This window comes from Chamaea fasciata, unplaced genomic scaffold (assembly GCF_029207755.1).
Source record: "Chamaea fasciata isolate MVZ Bird 193981 ecotype frontalis unplaced genomic scaffold, bChaFas1.0.hap1 SCAF_19, whole genome shotgun sequence".
Lineage (NCBI taxonomy): Eukaryota > Metazoa > Chordata > Aves > Passeriformes > Sylviidae > Chamaea > Chamaea fasciata.
The window spans coordinates 9067351-9087247 of record NW_027094104.1 but is presented as its reverse complement, the minus strand read 5'-3'; the positions used below and the strand labels follow the sequence as shown (position 1 = coordinate 9087247).

Genomic DNA, 19897 nt, shown 5'->3' with positions numbered 1-19897 from the left:
TTTGCTGAATAAAATTTAATTTTATTTAAAAAAATCTTATACACTATTATTCACCTAGCCCTAGTTGTGAACAGATTCTCACTTCTGAAAATAAACCACATTCTAGTCAATTCATTCAACACCAAATTAAATTACTAGTACTGGATTTTTTTTTTCTTAAAAAAAGTATGTTAAAACTTTACTTTTTTTTTTTTTATTTTTAAAACCTCTAAAGAAAACGTTGCAATTGTACAGAAATGCTTCTTTTCAGGTTATGCTTTTTTTTTTTAAATGCCTGTTATAAATCCAGCTTGTGTAGAGTTTTTTTTTTCATAGTTTTTTAATGTATTATCTGCAGAGACATTGTAACAGTTCCATTGTGTGGATGAACACAAAACTTGTACAGATTTCTCATATTTGGTCTTTAGGTAAATAGTTTCCAAAAGCTGCCTAAAATAACCACTCCAAACTGTTCAGTCCATCATGAAAATACAGGGTTTTTTTTTTTCCTTTCGTAGCAGGAAAGGAAATATAAATAATGCATCTTTATTACAGAACAGGACAAAAACCAGATTCCGCTGGAGCCAACTCCGGCTCCCACTCACCTGGCTGCAGGAGGAACTAAGACGTTGTGTGAGCTGAAGACTGAACAGCAGCCTTGTTTCAATTGAATTTTGAAATGTAAAGTGGAATCTATTACCACGTTAAAGTGAGAGAAATTACCGATACATTTTAAAATGTTCAACTGCAGAACACACACTTAAAAAAAAAAAAAAAAAAAAAAAAAAAAAAAAAAAAAAAAGAATTATTACCATAATCTGGTAGCCACTGTTAGAAAACCACAACAGCTACTGGTCATGGAGACCCCGAGGTCAGTGTCTGACATCAAAGTGTTACAGAGAAATGGGGCAGATTAATTTCTACTGAAGGGTGCTTAAGCTTAAAAATATCGAATATACCTCTGACAAGATAATTTTACTCTTTTTAAAAGGACTCGTGATAAAGAATTTTATCTTTCTAAATGAAGAACAGTCTGTTATCTTAAACATACACAATATTAAGCGAGACTCTTGTTTTACTTTAGACTGGAAAAATATGCCAGGGACAGTCAAAGTCAACACAAAGTAACAAACAGCAAAAGGTAGCAGAGAGAGAAACAGGTAAGTGCAGCTCTGGTCAAATCCATAGCAGTTCTTTACGTCAGTTAACGGCTCATTTACATCAGAGTTTCTAATCAGTTACATGCAAGCCCAAAGAAGCGTTTGATCACTACACATGGTAATAAAATTTGATTAAATTTATCAGGCAACTGCTAAAATATGAAAATTTGCAGATGTAATAAAGTAGCTTTATCTGAACTTGAACAGGACAGACAAAAGTAAATCATTCCGTTGGTTAAAAAAACCCTACATTCAGTTTTTTACCAAACAAAATTTCACATGAAAAGTAGTTGTGTGATTCCAAAGTTTCCGGAGTAGAAATGGAGTGATTTGAAATGTCAAAGACCCCATTGTTTTGCAAAGAAATGAAAATACACCTCAAAAATTTCTAATTCCACATTGTGAACAACAAAATACTGCATATCTATCAACAACTGCGATGGGTGGGTGGTTCGGAAAGGCTTAGCTGCCACGGTGTCGGAATGGCTCCTGCCTCTGTTCCCTTTAGGAATATACAATCGTTTGAAACCAGTCACACTAAGCGCTATCATGCTGCCGTTACACTGAGATCCTCAGTCCTGGGAATAATCTGACAGATCCTGTTAAAGCTGCAGCCCTCCCAGCACACACACAGTCCGTGGGGCAGGAGGGGCGGGGGCACAGCCTCTACAACAACAAGGTTTTTCTGCAGTTTGACTTGAAGTCACCAAGTTTTAAGGCCACCTGTGTTGGGTTTTGTTTCAGTGCTGAAAGTTGAAGTCTGATCACAGGGCCCCTTTCCCCACTGCGTGAGAACATGTTCCAACATTTTAGGTGTTAGATTTAAGTGTCTCCTTTTGGCACCACGGAGTTTGTTTTTTGTTGGGTTTTTTTTTTTTTGTGTGTTTATTTGTTTGTTTTTTTGTTGGATTTTTTTTTTTTTTTTTTTAAAAAAAAAAGAAAACTCCCCTAAGTTTCTAGTTCTGGCTGCCTTTGTCACTCACTGCCACGGGTGGGGTGTCCACGTTCACGGCTATGACTATGCTCTCCCCATCCTCCGTTTTGATCCGTTTGAGTTCCTGCTGTTCCGACTGGTCTCCGTTCTGCCGCTTGGTGGGCAGCGATGCCGACGCGGACGCGTGGGTCGCCAGCATGTGCAAAGGACTCGCAGCAGCTGCAGGAAAGAGAATGCAAACTTCAGCACCCTGATCCTTATCAGATACAGGGAGCAAACGTGCTCCAGCACTGAGAGCAATTCTGTCACTGGTACCACACTGAACGCAGCTCTGTGTGTTACAGACAAACACAAATCTGTGTTTCTATGGGCCCAGCTCCCCCTTCTGAGGCTTTGCCTGAGGATTTCCAGGTTTCTTGCTGGTTTAGGAGCTACTGTAACAAGAGAGCAGGACTTGGAGCACAGCTCGCTCCACACCCATCACACACAGAGGCAGCAGTGGGAAGCATCACAACTCTCCTCCCGTGTGCAGCCACATTCCCTGCGCACCCTGCAGCCCCTGGCTGCCGTGTCAGGGAACAGGCTGAGAGCAGCTGAGTTTTCAGAATCCAGGAAAAAGAGAAAAAGAATGATTCCTTACTTTTAAAAATAGCTTCTCAGTGTATTTCACATGGCTCTCAGCTCTACTCACACATCCCTTCTGACACAGAAAGTGCACCTCAAGTCTGACTGTGATGCTTTTGCTGCTCTTCAGCTGGAAGTGAAGTGGCAGCAGCCAGAACACTGACCTATAAATGTCAGCGATGGCAGAGGAGTAAAAAGGAAACGAAGCAGATAATTCACTCCATGAGAAAGACTTTTGAGCAGAAACACTGGTAATAAATTGATATAAGACAGCCCCGAAAGTATTTCTGTAAACATATGACAAAACCCCTCTCCTTCAGTATCAGCTAACACACAAACTGTTAGAACAAGCTGTGAGGATCTGCCAGCAGAGCAAAGCTGCCCGTGCTGGGAGCAAGAGGCAATGTGTGCAACGATGACAAAGCACTGCTGCCCACTGGGCCTGCCAAGGCCACAGGGAAGGATGGACTCGGACAGGAACCACCTCAAAACCTACGGAATTTCGGTCTCTTCAGTACAGGTTCAATAAAATCATAATAAAAAGTAACAGCTCAAAGGGCCAACCCACAGGCAAGTTCTGGTTTTCCTGTTGGTGGCTTCCAACAAACCGGAGAGGAGAGGAGAGGAGAGGAGAGGAGAGGAGAGGAGAGGAGAGGAGAGGAGAGGAGAGGAGAGGAGAGGAGAGGAGAGGAGAGGAGAGGAGAGGAGAGGAGAGGAGAGGAGAGGAGAGGAGAGGAGAGGAGAGGAGAGGAGAGGAGAGGAGAGGAGAGGAGAGGAGAGGAGAGGAGAGGAGGCTGTCCCGGGCCGTACCTGCAGTGCCCTGGCCCGCCACGGCGGCGCTCAGGGGCACGATGTGCGTTCCGTTCTGTGTGACAGCTTTGATGGGCAGCTGGTGCTGCCCCAGCGGCGCCTGTTGCACTATGGTAACTGTCTGTAAGGGGGCGGGCTGCGATGTCTGGATGATGCGACCAGCAGCTCCTATTGCAGCATGGCTAATAGCAGGGAGAGGCTCCACTTTCACTGGGGAACAGGAGAGAAAATGTGGTTAAAATGACCGAAGTGCTCAGGACCCCCTCACTCGGGTTTCGCTCAATCGGCCCTCAGTGGAAGCGTGTTGTTTTATTACTCGCTCCAACGTATCTGAGAAATGACAATTTGAAATTTTCAGTTTTAGCCGAACACTTCAAGCACTGCCCCCTGCAAGTTTTGATGTCCCAGCCCTGCCCCTCCCCGAGTGAGGCTTGGAGCAGCCTGGGATAGTGGAAGGCACCTCTGCCCACAGCAGGGGTGGAACGAGATGGGCTTCAAGGTCCTTCCAAACCCAACTGCTCCATGGTTCTACGATTCTAAGCTTCAACTACTGATCCCTGTGTATAGGGAGGTGCCAAAACAACCCCACAGCTTCTCACCTTTGACTTCCTTGTGGTCTCCATTCTCTTGAGGTTCTACCTTGGGCTGGGTGACCATAGCAGCTTGTGTGACGACGGCCTGGCCCGCGACAGTGTAAGTGTTTGCTGGTGCTAATCCGGTCACGTTGGTGACTGACACAGCTGGGATCTGGTGCACAACATGAACCGTCTGAACTACAGGCTGCTGGGAGGTCGATGTCGTCACGGGAGTTGCAACAGTGTAGGTGACGGGTTTGATAGCTTGTGGTAGCTGCCGTTGTACAGTAATTAAAACTGGCTGGCTAGAGAGAGGTGATCCTGGCAAGAAAGAGGTCCAAATTAGACTGCCAACTTTCAGTATTTCTTTTAAGCCATTCTTTTAAACTTCACATTAAAACCTCAGAGGATGAATGAGACTCTTGACTAAAGCCTGAATGAGCCAAAAGCTGATACTGGACAATGAAGGTTAGGACAAGCGGTTATTCCCAGCTCCAGGCCTAAGGTAAGGGCTGCAGTGGCTCAGCAAGACCCACGCATCATTTGGGCAGCCCAGCTCTGCCCCCAAACAAAGCTGTGGTTGGCACTTATTTAAGTAAAGCCCTTTCCACAGATGGGAGCACCTGTGTGCTGCAGGTGCTGTGAGCAGCCCGCCTGCACTGGGAATCCTGAGGACTGCTCGGGACCACGGCTGCCCTCTGTAGTGCCACATCACCACCAAAAACTGCGTGGCAAATGTGTCTCAAAGAAGGTAATTAAACAAACACAACCATACCCCATCATGCCTTATGCTCTTTTTGTTTGAAATAGGAAATTTCTTATCTCTCTTTATCCTTTCAATTCTTTTATCCCCCCCCCCACGCTGGAAGGATGACATGATCACAGAGGTGTGAAAGGCATCTCCTGATTTCTGTGACACACACAGCCTTACATTTTGAGTTTTCTCAAGAGAACTGTTGCAAGACTGCACAGTCCTACACAGCACAGAGGCCCAGCCTCTCCTCAGTAACGTGAGCCAAGGCTCTGGAGCAGCCCCAGGTAACAACAGCCCCTCTGTTCAAACAGACCATCCCTGGCTGTTTGGAGCTTCTCACAGATCTGCTCTGAGTGTGAAGAGGTGAAACATATACTGGTTTTTGGTGTCAGCCCTGTGGCCCCAGCCCCAGTGCCCAGCTCAGGGCTCCTCACCTGGGGCACTCTGTGCAAATCGCGCTTCCTGTATGACGGCGAGTTTTGGCTGGATGGCGCTGGGCTCAGGCTCCATGGGGACAGGAGATCCTTCCCTGGACAGGCTCTCGGGGGTCTGGACGCCACTGGAGTGCGCAGACAACACTCCGGAGTGGTTAGGAGAAGCTGGGGCACTTCTGTAGTCAGAAATGAAAGCAGCAGCTGATGTGTTTTAACTTCTGAACTGTGAAAGCCCACGGCCTTCCTCTAACGAGGCCGTAACACGCTGCCCGCAGCAGGGGAGGGCACAGCTACAACCCAGAGCTCAGGATCTTTTAAAAAGCTTCTGTTAAACAGGGACAGAATTTAAAAGCAAACTCCAGGTACAGTTAACGGAGAAGCGGTGGCTGGATGCCTTCTTAGGGAGACTCTAAATCTGCGACACATGAACATTTCTTGTGGTGGAGAAGAACAACAAGCAAATCTGAGGCTACAGGGCAAGCAGAAAAAGATCTGCACCAGCAGAAAGGCCGTGACTTTACAGAGGGAATAATTTAAACCCAGGTATTTCCCCATCACGAAATCTGCTCGAACATTATGGAACTGAATACACAATTGTCACCTCTAAGGTCAATAAAATGGTAGCCGGTATCTGAGAATTTTCTTTGGAAACAGTTTTAAAATCCAGTAGATGGCAGTTAGAAATTAAAATTATAATTCTGCAAAACCCACCAAAGGTACAGCAAGGCTTGCACACATTAACAATCTGATAGTTAGTTATGCAAACCGAGTTCTTTAACGCTAAGAACAAGCAATAAACACAAGCCTGGTGTGCGGGGCAGCCTCCTAATGAAACACACACAATTCAAACACTGAGTCCGGATGAAATTAAATTACTAAACTCGGGACTGTATCCGAAGCTATCAAGTCTGGAGCAGCCTGAAGATTAAACAACAGCCATAGTCTTTTTGTTCATCTGGTTTTCCTTACCTAGAAGAGAGTGGTCCCAGAGGGGTTCTAAAGCAAGGTACTCCCCTAGGCCGCCTTTTCCTAAAAGCCTGCTCTATTAATTTGCTTTCAGAGGCAGGGTCTATCCTCCAGAATGAGCCTTTGCCTGGTTCTTCCTGGGAACGTGGTACTTTGATGAAATAACGATTCAGAGAGAGATTGTGACGTATTGAATTCTATGGAACATAAAAAAATATGTAGAATTCATATAACTTTTCCAAGTCAGAATGTGGCCTACTGCAGCAGTTTGTACTACAGGAGACTCGGGGTTCAGCTCTTTAATTCCTTCATTTAACAGAACTCAGAGCACTACCAAGCAGTGCCATAAACCTGAAAGGACTCTTGCATTTGTCAAATCTTTCCCAACAATTCAAAACCCAGCACGCTAATTGGAAATAAATGATCAGTGCTTGTACACACCACCCTTCCCCAGGTGTCCCAGCTCCTTCCAGGAGGGCCAGCACAACACAGCACATACTGACTCTGATCCTGTGTGGTAATTCAGTTACTGTTCCACAGTTCAGAAAGAAAAGGCCAAAAAAGTTCCAAAGGCAGCTGGATTGTTGTGAATTCACCCACAGTCCAGTTTTGTCCCGATAACAGAGCCAAGAATTTAACGTGTCAATGAAAACACCAAGTGGCAGCAGGTCCTGAACCAGCTCTTCCAGATCTCTGTCACCACACAAAGATCCTTTGGCACATTCCCACATCCTCAATTTGCTGCAACAACCCCCCACTCCTCCATCAGAGCAACGCACAGAACTGCTGACACCCGCAAGTGCCTCTACCTGGGCTTGGCTTTGCACACAGAATTGCTTTTTAATTTTATTTTTTTCATTTTTTAACATAGATAAACCCCAAAATCTCTCTCAATATTACCACTGAACAAGAAGAGACTGATGCTAAGGATTCACCCTGAAACACTTGTGGGGGAACAGAGGTAAGTGGGAAAAAGCTTTATGTTAGCAAAAGCTCTCAAAAATTTGCCAAGCAAATGTAAAACTTGCTCAAATATCTGAGTTCATGACCCTGATGATTAAGTTTGGAAAACTTAAAGCAGTGATAACCACATATGATTTCTTGAATGCAAATTGATGAAACCAGAGATGGCTTTTTCCCTGCCAAAAACGGAAACATAACTAGCAAGATGCCAAGAACATATTTATAAATTGTATTTATTTCTCCATATGCTAGAATAAAGGAATAGATTCAAAAGTACCTGCTAAAGTAAGTTCACAGAGAGGAGCCTTCAAATGCTCATCAAAATGAGACCACTGTATGCTAAAGGACATAAATACCTGTTTCTTAAGGTAGGGGACTGGGACACTATCCATGTGTTTGTACTCTACGTTTGGAATAACGTGTGCATGCATTGCCTCCAATATGATTTGAAACATCTACCCCAAGTCATTTGAGCTGCAGTCCAAGTCCCAATATGTAGAAGCTGGCAGAGCAGTGACTGAACAGCGTCTGATTTTCAGCTTTTCCAATTGTTTCTATGAATAGCTGCTGATTAATGACACCAGAACACAGTGTCTGCTGTGCCTATCACCTTGGCTTTAGGAAGCATTACTTCCCCAAATCCACACCCTGTTCTGTGGCAGCGCTCTTTACCTCAGCATAATTCTGTGTGTGTGTGTGTGTGTGTGTGTGTTGGGTTCGTGATGCTCACAAAGCAACATCATCTACACAGATACTCAAGGTACTGCAAAATAGGAAGCAAAACACACATCAACATCTTATAAACAGAGTCTTGTTGCTAAAACAACACGACTGCAGCCAGGATACTGCACTGTTATGTGGGAAAGGGAAACAAAAGAGACTTCCCAGCCACAACAGCCAAGTCCTTGACTAACCAAACCCTCAGCAAACAGCCAGGAACAGCTCCATTCCCCACTAACCCTGGGAGAGTGATCCAGCTTTCTTTTAGGCTTTATGACAAATCAAAAGTATGTGATTAATATTTAAAAATCTCTTCCTCTACAGGAAAGGCTTCTAGTCCTCAGTCTTCACTTGTGCAGCCAACGTTAACACTTCCTCACTTTCCCCCTCACTCCGTCTCTCTAAATTTTACCTCCCTGACAGTAACTGCAGAGTGAGCAGATAGCCCATGACAGACCATGTGCTCCAGGTGTTCCAGACCCTGCAAACTGTGCTCCTTGGCCTCAGATCTCCCAAAACAGCACCAAAGGCACAGAGCCTTCACCTGTGTCTGGAAGGCTCTGCCAGACTGATTTGTACTCGGTTAGTCATCCTGGCAAAAGCTGAGGCTGGTCTCGTGAGAATGAAAAGAAAGCAGAAATTAATTCTGCCGAGTTGAAAGGTTTGGTCCAACCGGGTACAGGAATGGGCAAGTTCACAAATCAAATAGTGCATGAACCAAGGTGAGATAAAGACAGATAACACACTTGCTCCTTCAGCTGCTGCATGGGCAAAATCACTGTTTTCAAACAGAACTGAACCTGGAGCATTTAATATCTCCATTTTATCTCAAGATAGCAACACGGATGTTTACACAACTGTAAGTTACAGAACACGACAGCATTCCTAGAAAGCATACAGGATTCAAATCCAGGGCCAAATGCACTTTGCTTTCCCCAAAGTCTGTCTGCATCCCTACTGGAGGTTTAGACACCACCATTCCATCAAGAAAGCAGTATTTCAAACGCAGACTGATGTAAATTGGCCACTCCATTGGAAAACTTACAATCAGAAGAAAGACAACACACTGATTGGACAAATTCTATTTCTGGAGGGTTATGAGGCTTACCAACTGCCTGCTCATGACCATTTACAGCTGCCAGTATTGCTCACATGTTAAAAAAAATAAAATATTCCAGAAATCAAGATTACCTGCCAGCCCTTGTCTGCTGTCCTGTAGTAGGGATAATTTTTAGTTATGTGCGTATAAATTCCATTTAGTGTAAGCTGCTTATCCGGGGCCATTGTAATTGCTTGGACTATTAACTGTGCATAGGAGTAGGGTGGCTTAGAGTCATCCTGGACAAAAACAAGAAAAGTCTGCATCAACAAACTTTGAAGAGATACACACTGCTTACTAGATCAAAAGTCATAAAACATCATTAACTTGACTTAGGGCAATTTTGGACAAACAAAATCTTGAGGCAGGAAAGAAATTAGGAAAGCTTTGTTCTTCTGATTAGCAATTTTAGGATAAAATAAATTTTGCAGATATGTATAAGAGCAAAGAATTTTCAATCAAATCTGTAAGTGAGACTGCATACAGACCCTCCCTCAAAGGGGCCAGGGGTAAAACAATCAATCAATCTCACATCTGATCACAAAACCTTACACATTATTTTTAAAGCCTGGCATGTTAAATTACCCCTCAGCGCATACACCTTAGCAAACAAAAACATCCCAAGTCTTCCATTCAGTTGAGGTGTAATTTCTGGGATTGGTTTCAAGCTGTGTTTACCTTTGGGCTGTCTCCCCCCGAAGCTTCCTTGTCGTTTTCTGACTGAGAATTGTCAGCCATCAAATGTAGGTCAGATGCAATTCCACGACTCATTTTGTACCCTGAAGAGCCTGCGCCGCGGGGGCTCGATGGGCAGGAATTTGCAGCACTGTAGAGCATAAAAAGAAGATCCTACTATTTTGTTATACAGTATATCACCACATTATGTCTCATCAAAAAGCTCTTGCTGCAGCAAAGCCACTGGCAGAGCTGTGAGGCTGCAGCTAAAGGGCTGTCAGGGCTTCCACTGCAAACCACCTTCCACGCCTCGCTAACCCAGCCATGGGATCAGAACCAGTGCAGGAGGAAACCCTGCTCAGGCTTTCCTCCTCCAGACAACGAGGGTCAGCTGATTGATCAGGCTGTTACGTATTTGCGTAGATTTGTTTAATGTAATTGTTAAGATTTGCCACCTTAAGTCCCCCTTAACTGCATCAGCAGCCACAAATCTTCAGACACTCGTTGGAAACAAGACACACATCTTGCATGGAGTTTCTGCCATATGCTTGCGTTCAGTCTGCCCCCAAAAAATCATCTCTCCTGTCTAGTGTTTCTGTACATTTGAGAAAACATAGCAAGCAGTGAGGTAAAAAAAGGTTTGATTCTTATTTAAATGGAAACCAGGATTATTTTAAGTGTTTACAGGTGTGTGCACATACTTACACGCAGGTATGTGCATAAAAATCATTAACTTATCTATAAATGGGAGGCATCAGCACTGACTCAGCTGATAAAATGCAGTATTAGGCCAACAGAGCAGATAACACTGTTAGAAAGCAAGAGATGGTGCCAAACACTAAAAGAGTATCTCCTAACACTTCACATTTAGCAATCCATCATAGAAAAACAGCTGTAACTGTATATAATTCCACTGGAACATCTTTCTACCAGAGGTCCCCTGCCTTGCAGAGTCCACAGCAACTGCAGCTGCGCGATGCCAATTTTATTCTGCAATTTCCTTTTAGCCAAGAGGAAAGAGAAAGTCAGCAGGTGAGGTCCATCCCCTTCCCCAAAATAATTTTGGCAGCTCTCTTGCAAGGACACGCACTCTCTGCAATTCATACTGCAGCTGATTTCAAGGCAGCTCTCAGAAATTCCAAAAAACTAGAAATCTCAACAGCTGCACCTGCTGTGGCCCCAGAACCAGCCTTATCTCCAAAGATAATCTTTAATCTTTGAATCTACGGTTGAAAACACCAACCACAAATAAACCTAGAAAATGTTATTTAGATCTATACACTAAAGCTTTAACAATTTTCATCTGTAAAGGTTTGTTTGCCTGCCTGGCCCCTCAAGTTTTTTGCTACCTCCCTTTTTATGTGCAGAAGGAGGAAAACATTATAGATTGGGCAATAAATACTTATACTGAAAGTATCAAAGCTTCACCTCCCAAGAAATCCATCCATGATTTGTTAGTAGTGACATCCTTACTATAAGAGAGAGATGGCATTTTTTAAGTGTTGTACAGAAGAATCCCTGCTTAGAGCCAAAATGTGTAGCTAATTTATTTTTTTAGATATAGGTCACTCCTGCTCTGTGTTTTCACGTATCAGCTGACAACATCCCTCTGCTCTGCTCCCTTCAGCAGATATTGACAAAGCGACACATATGGTATAATCAAAGCAAGTTTACAAGTCTTCTACAAAACAGGATGATTTGCAGAGAAACTGTCAGGCTTTGCTCTCAAAATAGACTCTAAACTGTCATCTTTTTTTTTTTTTTCCTGTAATAAACTACTCAACAGGTGCATGAAAGCCCTGAAGAGAATTACAAAATTCTCAGCGAGGCAAAGACAGTGGTGATGGATGGGATATTATCTGAAATATTTGTGAGCTGCTCTGTCATTGGCAAGATGTGTTTTCCCTGGATCCTTCTAAGAAAGCAAACCTGTGACACAGACAAGTCTAGATATCTTTTCTCTCTGCTTCCATCATTTTGGCAGGTGTCATTAAACACTCCCAGATAGAGACCAAGAGTTTGGCAAGCATGCAAGAAGTCAATTATCCTTCCATTCAAATCTCATTAACAAGTTGTACCTTTTTCAAAAGCAAGCACAGACAGTTCTTTGCTCAAGTGAAGATGCAAGAAGTGAGAGGGGACAAAAAAAGCTTTCAAAACCATGTCCAGGACTGAAACAACCTTCAGTGCCTTGACACGGAAGTTTTGCTCCTGATCTTCCCAAGAGTTTGAAAAATTCCATCTGAAGTAATTTTACCCATTTGTGAGGATGCGTTGCTTGTTTAATTGAGTTTGGTCCCAAGGAAGAGGTGGGACAAGGGCTGCAACTACCAAAGAAGTAGCAGGGCAAGGAAAATCCTGGATCACCACACCTGGGATCAGACATCCTAACACTGAGCTCTGCACCCCAGCCTGTGCTTTAAGATCTGCTTACTTCCAGCAGTGACAAACAACAACTAATCTTCTGGAGTAAGAGATCAGTCCATTTGCCACACCAATAATAACCCAAACCACCGCTGTTCCTGATGATGAACTTCAGGAGGTTTTAAAATGGTGTAATTTAAAACTGTCTCATTTGAAGAGCTGCAATAAGCATGCAAGAGCAAAAAGGAATTTCAATTGTTGGAATGGAAGAAAAAATGCCAGGTTCCTGAGCAGACTGCTCCACACTGAACATGTTAAACCGGAGTATCACAGACTGCTCATGCAGCTATGTCGGCAGAAAGGTTTCTTGAGGCAGGTAAGGCAGAGCTTCAGCTGAATTTTGACCTCAAAAGCAAAATAGTGAGTGAGAAAGTTGTGCTGAGCCGAAGTGCATGTGGCCCTGACCCCACCTGCAGGGTTTAAATACCTGATAGTTCCTGTGGGAGAAGGGAGAGGGCTGATCAGGTGAGCCATGTTGTCTGGAATGTTTATTGTTAAGGGAGAGATCTGGGGTTGCACAGGCTTCACTGGGGACTCCGGGGCCTCCTGTTTTTCTCTCTTTTCATTGGACAGAGCTGTGAATGTTATCTTGATGTTTGTGCTGGGAAACCTGAAAGTACAGCTGAAAAATAAAAAAAACAAAACAAAACAAAACCAAATATATGATCCACTTGTTTACAGAATGTAAGACTCTCTGAATAACTTGCATGTCATCACCTAAGCTCATTTAGAATTTATAAGGTACAATATTTATGCAATTACCCACAACCATCTTCATTTTACAGATCATAAAGGGAGATCAATGTGACAGAGAAAGATCCCCAGGTAAGCGCTAACATTTGTAAAGGAATACAAGCAAATGCAATTCTTTCTAACAAGGGCAGTGTGTCCATAGTCTCTAAATTTCTTGAGGTTCATCCTGATCTTGCAGGAGCGCCAAAGCAGAGCTATTTGAAAAACAAAACCTCATTATTTTATGATGCCAAGGAATGGCTTCAGCAAATGAACAAGTTGGTCCATGGTAGGAGAATTAATCAGAAGCATAAACACTGGCCAATTTGAGGTCTAACCAGTTTCATAGACTGGTCTAAGAGATTTGGGCTCTTTTCTCTTAAAATACCTATTAAATTAAACATATATCAGTTCTAATTCAGCTCATTTACCGACTATACTGCTGCTTTAGTACTACATTCAAATACCTTTTTTTCAGAGCTGAATTGAAGACCCAATTTCAGTAAACCGCCTATTTTCATGTATTACCACGGATTACACGCCTAAATTTAATGATGAACAATGAATTAACAATGTGCAAGTGTTTAAAATTTTGAAAAATAAAATACAATGGATGCACCTTAGGATAATCCCCCTTCTACACCCCTGTGCACTGCATTTGGAATTGAACCCAATTAAACAGGACACGCTCGTTCCTAACTTCTCAGTAAATAAATCTGCTCAATCTGGAGCAAATAAGAAACCTCATTTTGTCTCAACAAAAGCACCCATAAAAATACAGTTCAAATAACTTTACTACCTCCTCATCCTTAAGTTGTTAGACCACACCGAGCACTAAACCCACGATGACATTTACACACCTCCCACATGATGAAAAGGACTTTCCAACGACACCGTACCCAGAAACAAACCTCACAGAATGTCGGGCTTTGGGTTTGTTTTGCTTTTAATGCTTCTAGGCAGATCTAGTTTGATACAGAAAGGGAAGAAGCACATGCTGGAACAAGGAGTAAGAAATGAGCTATGAAAGCAGAATAGAGACTGTAAATAAAAGTGATCATTTCTCTGGAAAAATAGATTAAACATGAAAGTGATGTAAGAATCGGCAGGGGCACTGAGCAGCAGAGTAGCCTTAGAAATGAACTCCCGTGTGTTTTGGCTTTCATATCTTAAAATGAATCTAAGGATGTTTATAGAACAAAGGCAGCGTTTGATTTTCACTATGTCCCTTGCCACACGCACCACAGTGGTTCTTTTTCCCCACAATCCACACTCAAGGAGCAGGAAAAAGAGAAAGAATTGACAGTGACCTTCCTTTTCGCTGTGTCTTACTTCTGAGTGCGGACCGTGTCCGCATTTAACAGACGACCTATTTCTGAAACATGCTCAATGTACTAAATTAGGAACGGAATCTATGCCAAAAAACTGCACATGCATTTCAGCAAGGAAGTTAAATGGACCAATTTCTGGGTTGGGTTTTTTTAATATATTCACTAACTACTCAATTCTTTGCCTTTTACAGTAGAAAGTATTTCGTGCTTCTATCGTTTCAGTGACAATGGAGAGGGGTCCTTGGTTGTTTTGCTAATAAAAGTGTTTTCCAAGCATTTCTTTTAAGCAGCAATAAAAACAACACTCAAGTTTATGCAAAGACAGCCAAAGATTAAGTAAAAACCCCTGTGAGAAAGTGAACAACATGTGTTTGACACAGATACATTTAAATTTTAGTCACTTTCCCCATGCATTTCATGAGGCTATTCCACAACTGCACATTTACCTTCAATGCTTTTAAGACCGAATTTATTTCAACTCAAGAAAGATACGGGAAGAATTGGACATGGCTTTAGGTGCTAATTCCCTAGTTAGAGTCCTTATTGCCTGGTAAAATCCAGCCCAGAGCACAGCAGGGAGGAAACGGAGTCCTCCTGTGCCAAGGCAGGGTGAGGATGGGGAAGAGGTGGATCTCCACAACTTCACACACAAGGATGAAGAACATGGAAAGGCAGAAAAGGAATCCTCAGCAGTTCCTTTGATATTCCATGTAGGCACACACAATAAAAGATCTCCCTTCTTACCCTACTGCAGCCCTGAAGGCATCGTCACCCCGTGGGCACCTCTGGCAAGGCAACAGCAGACATGGGGCTCTCAGGTGTTCATCAAGGTTGGAAAAAAACCAACCGCAAAAAGCAGCCCCAAACACAGGAGCTTTAGACCAACCAGGGGGACTCCAGAGGTTCTGCATGTGTCAAACAAACATGGAACTGACAGACATGAAAACCCAGAGGCGTCCCCAGCGCAGTTTACATTTCCCCTGCAGCCTGAAAGGCCCCTGTAAGGAAGGAAGATACAATGCACTTACAAATCCCTGCCTGGTTAGAGCAATAAAACACCTGACTATTATCAAAACACCACATCTACCGATTGATACATATTTGCTAATAGTTGGTGTTGTTTTTCCTTTTTTCAATGGAAGGTTATTTTTAGAGCTGGAATTCAGCCAAAATGCAGAATAAAGAGTGTATACTAACCAACAGAATTCCTGAATAAATTGCAGTTATGCAAATGTATTATATTTACATCCAAAATCAAAGTACAGAAGATGTTCTAATTTGATCAGAATCAAGTTGGTTTGGGCATATTCTTTAGTTATACAATGAATTAAACAAAAACCACAGAAACACCCACAGGGAGAGACCTCATCAAACATTTAGTCCTCAACAAGCTGAGCTGAGTTTTACTCACTGTTCAGAAGTTTACAATAGTTTCATAATACACTACCACAGAATGGCTGCTGGAGGAGAAACTCATCTACACAACCTACTTACAAAAGCAAATCCCAAAGAAATGAAGCGGTTTTGTGGGCTGTTTTGTGCGTTTATTACAAGTCCAGGTGAGCATCACAACGGAGCCACTGCATGACCCAGGGAAGCACAGAGGAGATGTAACAACTAAAATGCAACTCATTACCTCAATTAAATTAAAAAGAGCTCATTGTGGGTTGACGACTGGAAAGCAGACAGCAAGCATCCCATCATTTCAAACTATTCCACAGACAACTCTTCTGTACCTGCAGTTCCCAAGCAGAGTGATGCTGCTCCAGGACCTCTGCAGAGTTTAGGAATTTTGCAGATGCCAGAGAAGCGTCTCGGGGTAAAAATGTGCAAAGTCTGGTTTTGTCACATCTGTTATTTCCAATATTTTCTCACCTCCCCTCAGCAGTTCTGTCCATAATGCAGGGAAAAGCTGATGATACGCTTGTAGCTCTGCCTGTGTGAAAATACCATCTGACTGGGAAGGAGGAATTTTGTCCCATCTTTATCTGGGAAACCAAAACACAGCAGAAGAATTCCATTTCCTCCCTGTACATACACCCTGCTGTGGCACCCAGTGCCTCAGTACCCTTTGAATTATTCCAGTTTAATTGCCTTCTAAGAACCAGGACCAGAATCAGAGAGAAGCTGCCATGCCACTTTGATCAGCAGGTTCTTTTATCAGCACCTCCAGATTCTACATTCAAATAGATTATAAGAGTTCAGCAGTGCTAACCCCTGAAGTCACAGTAGTTACAAGTGCACAGCTCAATTCCTTCACACTGACTGTGATCCTGAACCCCTGTTAACTTAAAGATCTCCTGAGATTTAAACGGATCTGAAAGAATAACAGGATGCCAGGTTTTGAACTCTTGTTGATCTACTGAGAGCTAAGGACAGCTTCAACTTTTCGCATTAAAAAGCCAAGACTCCAAAAAGAACTCAGTCAGCATCTGGGAGACTGCTCGTGTCGATTTTTGACTTCAAACACATTCAAGGTGAACACAGGCAGAGTTAAGTCCCCACAAAGAGAAGCAGAGGTCATCAGCAACATCTGCACCACCAAACACAGCTTTTCCACTTCCACTTTGCTCTGACAGTTCAGCAGCCTGAGATGACACTATTTGTACTTCCTTCTGCTATTTTGATCAGTGTACTAACAAAAAACCATGGAAATCACCATGCTTCTGGCTGCAGTCTCCTTTCCGTGGAAGGGAGATTTGAAACTAAGCCATTTTCTAATTCCTCTTACCTACTCACTTGTGATCTACTTCCCAAACTTTCCCCTTGCTCCAGGAAAAATGACTCACACAGCCAATTCATTCATTTATGCTGCTGGAAGATGTGCACACTGACACTTCATCACCTACAGTGCACGCACCCAGGCCCCCTTTGGAAATATTTGTATTTCCAAAGTCAAGCAAAAATTGAGTTTTTACATCTTTCAGACATAACTAGAGAGAAACTGAGCTTGGAAGGGACCTCTGAAAGTGTCCAGCCCAATGTCCTGCTCAAAGCCGGGTAACTTCCAACTTAGACCAGGTTGCTCAGGGCCGTGTCTCTCCAAATTCTGAAGCCTTCCAAACATAGAGTTGGGCAGCTCGTTTCCTCGAATTACACCCTCAAGCAGCAAACAGCTTTCTCATTTGTACAGATACAAATCCTTCACTGCAACTTCTACAGCTGCTTGTGCCCAAACTGCGAGCCTGTGGGCACAGCCTGGCCCCAGGCTTTCCACAGCCACTCCTTGGGCAGGGGAAGGCTGCTCTAAGATCCACCCTTGGGCTTCTCCAGGAAAAAAGAATTCAATGAAATCGAGGTCCTTTAGCCTCTCCCTCTGCCCTGAGCACTCCAGCAGAGCCCATTCAAGCAAGCGCCCACTGGAACGTGGTGCTTGGAAACTGCAATTTGATTGACTTCCTACTAATGGGTGAATTTCAGTTTGAAAGCACAAGGACCCCAATTTCATCTTTTCTCCATTTGCTGCTTCATTTATTATTGATTCCATCACAATGGATTAATAGGACATTAATTATAGATTAAACAATACGTGGCAGTGGTTTTGAACCGGTTTTTAAATCAACGAGACTTAAAAGATGAGTCTGAGCAAGTACAACTAGAAATACCATGGAAGTGAGAAAAGCTCAACAAGCTGAAGTATGATCACATATTTCAGTGTCTGAATTTTCTACCAAAAGGTTTCTGACTGCTCAACACCAAGAGCAGGCATACTGAATTATTCACGTCCTGAATTTATTTTTAAGACTTTGGGCTGTGTTTAATTGAACTGGAAGTCAATACCAGAGTCCATTTCTGGAATAGAGTCGTCACCTTTAGAGCTAAAAGAATCAACAAACCCAAAACTTATTAAGAAGACAAATTGAACTGAACTGCTGTTTTTATTTGAAGCTCATCTAAACGTACCCAACAGTTTGAAGTCTGAGCTTCCAAGCTGATAACAAAGGTGATATATAAATCCATCCAAATAGCCATACATCGAGTAGCCACCTGAAAACTCCCAGCATTAAATGATTACCGATAAAGGTTATTAAGAAAATATCACACTTTTTTTACAGTAGGCATTGTCTTGACTCTTTAAACAGAAATAATTGTTAGGGTTTTGTTTGTTTGTTTTTTACAAAGTCTCTTCTAGGATTACATTAAAAGAGTGTTGTTGCAACACTTTGACATCACTAAGAGTATAGGAAAAGTTCTCGTGGACCCACTGGAAAAGAGTGACCCAGTATAAAACTAGTCAGGTTATAATTATTTTCTTATAATCTTAAACAAGGAAACTTTCTCAAAGGGGAATTTGTTCACCTACATGAGGTGTCACCTTGTGCTCCTGTCACATATTTTGGTATTTGTAAACCTTTCTCCATTTTTGGCAATAGGAGCATCTGGTTTTCTCTATTAATGGGGGACTGGTGATGAAAACCAATTATTTACATTAACGTAACGCAAAGCCCAGCTCCTTTAGTAGATTTTTAGAAGGGATATTTTTGATGCCCTCCTGCTTGCAGCTGACCACAGCCTGTGAGAAACACCCTAGCCAGAACATCACTGTGGGCATCACTTCCTACATCGTCGTGGGATGGATTCCTCCTCCTCCTTGCTTTGAAACCAAGTCCTGAGGTGGCTAATTTACCATAAATTTCCATTCAATTATGCTTGGCCATTACTAGTCAGGACACTTCTAGAGGTTACCCAAAAAGCAACTGCCCTTTAAAGAGTGGCAGCTTTTTCCTCTGGGGACTGAATCCCGACCTCACGCGTGTTCCCCTTTAATTCCCTGTATCCTTTGCAATTGATTTCTGTGGCCCAAAGATCAATCTTTGCACAGCATGTCCTCCACACGCAGACCAGGAGAGCTGGAGGCACGCTCGACCTCTAATGCCATAAGGAACAAAACACTGGCAGATTTTTAAACCAGCAATCAGATTTTTTTTATTCTGAGCACTGGGCATTGTCTTCACAAGGACTTGGGTGTTTTTTCAGGCGTGCCGTCTAACAGGATGGAAAACACCCTCAAGAGCAAGATCACTGATCCATCTATCTCTGTTCTCTGATCTCTTAAGATTCAAAAGCCAAGATCTATGCAGCATCAGATGAAATACTGCTGTGGCCTCATGGTAATTCAAGTCGGCCAATAAAACACTTGTAGCAAATTGTAAGCAAAGGCTGGAAATACAATCTAGCTGTAAATTACGGGCTCCCTCATGGGAAACCTTGGTTACAGACTTCCCTGCTCATGTTTTAGCAAGCGCATAACAAGTAAGTAAAGCTGCTGGTTGATATTCCTTACAGGAACGGGGGCTGACCTGCCTCAGAAGGGTCTGGAACAAACCTGCCCGCATCAAAAAATGATCCTATGACAGCAGAATATTGATGACGACAAGAGGAACATTCCTGAAGCACCAGCAGCAAACACAAATGGAGTAACAAACACACGACCCCAGATGAAATGGTGCTCAGCTGGTTCCCCCTCACACAGCTGACGTCATGACAACCTGGGCATTTTTAACCCTGTATTCACAGCACTTTCTCGAAGGTTATTTAAGAGTTTAGACCGAAAAGAGCGTGCTGAAGTTGTTCCACTACAGCAAAATTTTGCTGCAAACGTAAAGGATTCTATTAACAACTTGAGGCTGATCTCACTCCTCCCCTGCATTATTACGCTACAGAAACGTTCACAGTGTATCACAGATTTCCAGAGGCTCTTGTTTCGGCAGCCGGGA

At 43.0% G+C, this 19897-nt stretch overlaps 1 protein-coding gene across 1 annotated transcript in view; it reads right to left on the bottom strand.

Annotated features, from left to right (window-relative positions):
* The window catches only part of FOXK2 (forkhead box K2), a 42434-nt gene continuing 22537 nt past the window's right edge, over positions 1-19897 (bottom strand). The window contains exons 2-9 of the mRNA XM_066200590.1: positions 12545-12739; positions 9697-9844; positions 9111-9257; positions 6240-6433; positions 5271-5446; positions 4107-4403; positions 3508-3717; positions 1-2292 (exon numbers count right to left, since the gene is read on the bottom strand). Of these exons, the coding sequence (XP_066056687.1) occupies positions 2096-2292; positions 3508-3717; positions 4107-4403; positions 5271-5446; positions 6240-6433; positions 9111-9257; positions 9697-9844; positions 12545-12739 (1564 nt within the window). The 3' untranslated portion in view covers positions 1-2095. The remainder of the gene's footprint in view (positions 2293-3507; positions 3718-4106; positions 4404-5270; positions 5447-6239; positions 6434-9110; positions 9258-9696; positions 9845-12544; positions 12740-19897) is intronic.